The sequence below is a fragment of the Nestor notabilis genome, unplaced genomic scaffold, assembly GCF_000696875.1.
Source record: "Nestor notabilis isolate BGI_N333 unplaced genomic scaffold, ASM69687v1 scaffold33372, whole genome shotgun sequence".
In the NCBI taxonomy this organism is placed as follows: domain Eukaryota; kingdom Metazoa; phylum Chordata; class Aves; order Psittaciformes; family Psittacidae; genus Nestor; species Nestor notabilis.
The window spans coordinates 31144-34567 of NW_009918411.1; the positions used below are offsets into that span (position 1 = coordinate 31144).

General features: G+C 41.4%; 1 protein-coding gene across 1 annotated transcript in view; it reads left to right on the forward strand.

The window, feature by feature from the left end:
• Positions 1–3424, forward strand: part of CMYA5 (cardiomyopathy associated 5) — a 46360-nt gene that overhangs the window by 14625 nt on the left and 28311 nt on the right. Inside the window, 1 exon segment of the mRNA XM_010009695.1 lies at positions 1–3424. This exon segment is cut by the window's left edge and continues 31 nt beyond it; it is cut by the window's right edge and continues 1 nt beyond it. Within this exon segment, the coding sequence (XP_010007997.1) occupies positions 1–3424 (3424 nt within the window).

Below are 3424 nucleotides of genomic sequence, written 5' to 3' on the forward strand. Positions count from 1 at the left end.
AACAACCGAAGGTGGGAGAAATGGATTTATCCTATGGAGCTGGCAAATCAGAGCACTCAAAACCTTCCCAAGAAGTACTGCAACAGCAAGAGCTTTTGGAGTCCTTCAGCAAAGTAGAGGAAAAGCGAATGGCCCAGCCTGGCTTTTTGCAGTCCCTCAGTGAAGAAATGCAGAAACCAGCTTCCCAGTTAGACTTAGTGCAACCAGGTTTATCACATTTGCTTGTCGAACCAGAAAAACAAGAAACTGCACAAGCAGGGTTTGTACCTTCTGATTTTTCATATTCCACAGGAAAATCAGAGCAGTTACAACCAGAAAAACTAAAATCAGAATGTCGAGATCTCTCATATTCTCTTGGCAAAGCAGAGACTCATGGAAGGAAGCCACCAGGTTTATTGTACTCCTATGGCAAAGCAGAGCAACCACAGACTGCCCAGCTGGAACATCCAGAGACATCACACTTCACTGGTGAAACAGAGCAGAGCAACTGGGCCCAACCTGAACTGCAGAATATTAATGTGCAGTACTGTGTTGTTGAAACAGAGCAACCAGAAAAGACTTCTGTATCATATACCTCTGGCAGGATCAAGGAGCAGAAAACTGCAAAACTTGACTTTGAGCAATCAGATTTATTAAGTCCAGCTGACAAAGCAGAAAAGCATGAAATGGCCCTACTAAGAGCAGGATTTTCAGAGAAGCGAGACAGTGAGGCTACTTCATCTCAAACTGCTCAGTTGGAAACTGAACAGGAAGATTTCTCATTTTCCACTGAGGAAGCAGAGAGTCAAAAAATTCAACTGTGTTCATCTCTTACTGAACAAACAGTGTCTTTGGGTGTTTCACATCCTGTCTCTGAAACAAAACCAGAAGAAAGTCCAGAGTCTTCACCTGTAACTGGAGGCCTGTTCCCCAAACACTTAGATTTATCTTACACCCACACTAAACCAGAGCAGTCAGAAACTGCTCAGCCTGAGTCAGGCTTCTTCTTTGCAAGAAGAGAAGCAGAGAATATAAAAAATGAACAACATTTGCCTTTGGCTGCACAGTCAGAGGCTGAACATACAAATTTACCTGAAATGGAGAGAGAACAGTCTCCACATTACTTCCATACATCTATGCAATTAGAATCTGAACAATTAAATTTACCGTATTCTACAGATAAAGCAGAAACTCTAGAAAGTCAAGATTATTTAACTGTACCTTCGAAAATGGAGTCTGAACCTTCAGTTGCATTTTATTCGGCTGATGAAACATGTCAGCAAGAAATTCCACCTTACTCAAAACCAGCCTCTGAGTATTTGGTTCCCACATGGTCCCTTGCTGAACAAGAAAAGCAAAGCATGCAGCCAGTTATTTCACAGTCTGCACAACCAGAGTGTAAACATGTAATTCCACCACGTGACAAAAAAGAATTGCAGAAAACTCAGCTCTATTCACCTAAACCAGCAAGCTTCCAGGCAGCGCAATTGGAGAGTACATCTGTAATGCACACACAAGGCCAAGATGAGCAACAACCTCAAGATTGTTTGTTGGACCCAAAATATTTGTCATCAGAGCAGCTAAGAAGTCCCCCCAAATTCCCTACTGAGCAGGGTAAGCAAGAAATGCAACCTGATGTGCAGGCAGTGCCAAGGTTGGTTACCACAGAGTCAAAAGTAACTGCTGTAGCAGACCAGCAAGCAGTGTTATCAGAGTCATTTGTACCTTTTCAGACTTTACCTGAAAAGTTAGTATCAGTGGCTTTCACTGATGATGAAGAGAAACAAAATATTCCATCATCTTTATCTGATGTGGTAGGCATGCTTGGAAAGCAATCTAACACAGTTTTAGGCAACTATACTGAAGGAGAGGATAGACATGAAATGCAGCGATATTTTGCAGACCAAAAGCGTGCATCCTCAGAGCATCTGGGAGTTGTTTCATCAGACCTTGTTCATGAAACTGTGACACATAACACTCAGCATTATTATGAGGGAAGCCTTTCTTCAGCAGAGATGAAGTCCATCAGCTCTAGTTCTGATGACAAGCAGGATCCAGATACTCCATCTTTTGGGCTAGCTAGCTGGCTGGCAGAAGAGGTGAAGGCCCGCTCAATTAGTCCAATAAGAGCTGCAGAAGTAGACAGGAAAGAAAATCAGCTTTCTCCAAATGAAGCTTCTGATTTTGGATCAAAACAATTCCCAGCTGGAAGTTGCACAGAACTTACAGTTCATGGTGCTACAAAGAATAAAGGACATATGTTTAGAGTTTCTAATTCAGTGTCAAGTGAAATTTCCTATGGACTGTCCTCAGACACTAGTCACAGAACACAAACGTATGATTTGCCATCTCTGGTAGGAGATAATCCAGGTCCAGATAAAGTTCCAGAGCATGAAACTAGCACTGGAAATCCTACAAAAATGGAAGCAATGAAATATTCAGAGGTAGACACTGTGTCTGAAGTGCCTGAACGTTACCTGAAAGGAGAAGAGGAAGAAATGGAGCAAGTGAGTGTTTTAGAAGGCAGTCAGCATGCTCCAGAGACTACTGAACAAAAAGATTTGTTTAATATAATTTCAGAAGGTTATGAAATACTCAACATTCATGTTCCTACACATATTTCTTCTGTAGATCAAGAAGAAAGTAAATACATGCCAGATAAACTAGAATACTTAGAAACAAATCCTTCATTTAAAAGAAAATTAGCTGATGATAGCCACAGAGCCCAGGCTTCTGGAACAACCACAGAAATTTCAGAAAGTTCAGTGCTGGGAAAGCCTGCAAGCCATGAAGTAGAAGGATCAGTCAAAAATGATGACATTGAGGAAACTGAAGAAACACAAGAAAATCCCATATTGCCAGAAAACAATGATTATGCAGTGTTGGATCCTAATAATGGTATGGCTGATATGGATTATTTTGAAAAATATACGTTGATTGATGACAAATCCCCAATTAAGCCACATTTTGAAAGACCAAGGTCATTGTTTCCTGTGACAGAAGATCCCAACGAAGCTGTAGAAGAAGCCACATCTTTTAAAGAAAGCACTGAGGGAGATACTTTGGAAGAGGAGTTTTCCTTACTTGAGGATCTGGATGAAGTCTTCTATGGTACTGTGAAAGGAGAAAGCGAAATTCAGTCTTACACAGATGTTTCAAATCCTTTACCTCTGCAGAAATCAGTTGATACTAGCAGTAAAAGCACTACAATTTTAGAAGATGAGCGGAAGTCACCAGGGACCCCGCTCTTTGATTCAGAAGAAGGAGTGCTAGAACGATCTCTATTGTTCCCTACCACTGTTGCTGCAGTTAATCCAGAGCTTCTAGAGGAGCCACCTGCTCTGTCATTTTTATATAAGGACCTCTATGCAGAAGCAGTAGGAGAAAAGACAAAGGATGAGACTCCCTCTGATGAGGAAAGTGGCAATTCTAATGCATCTTTCCC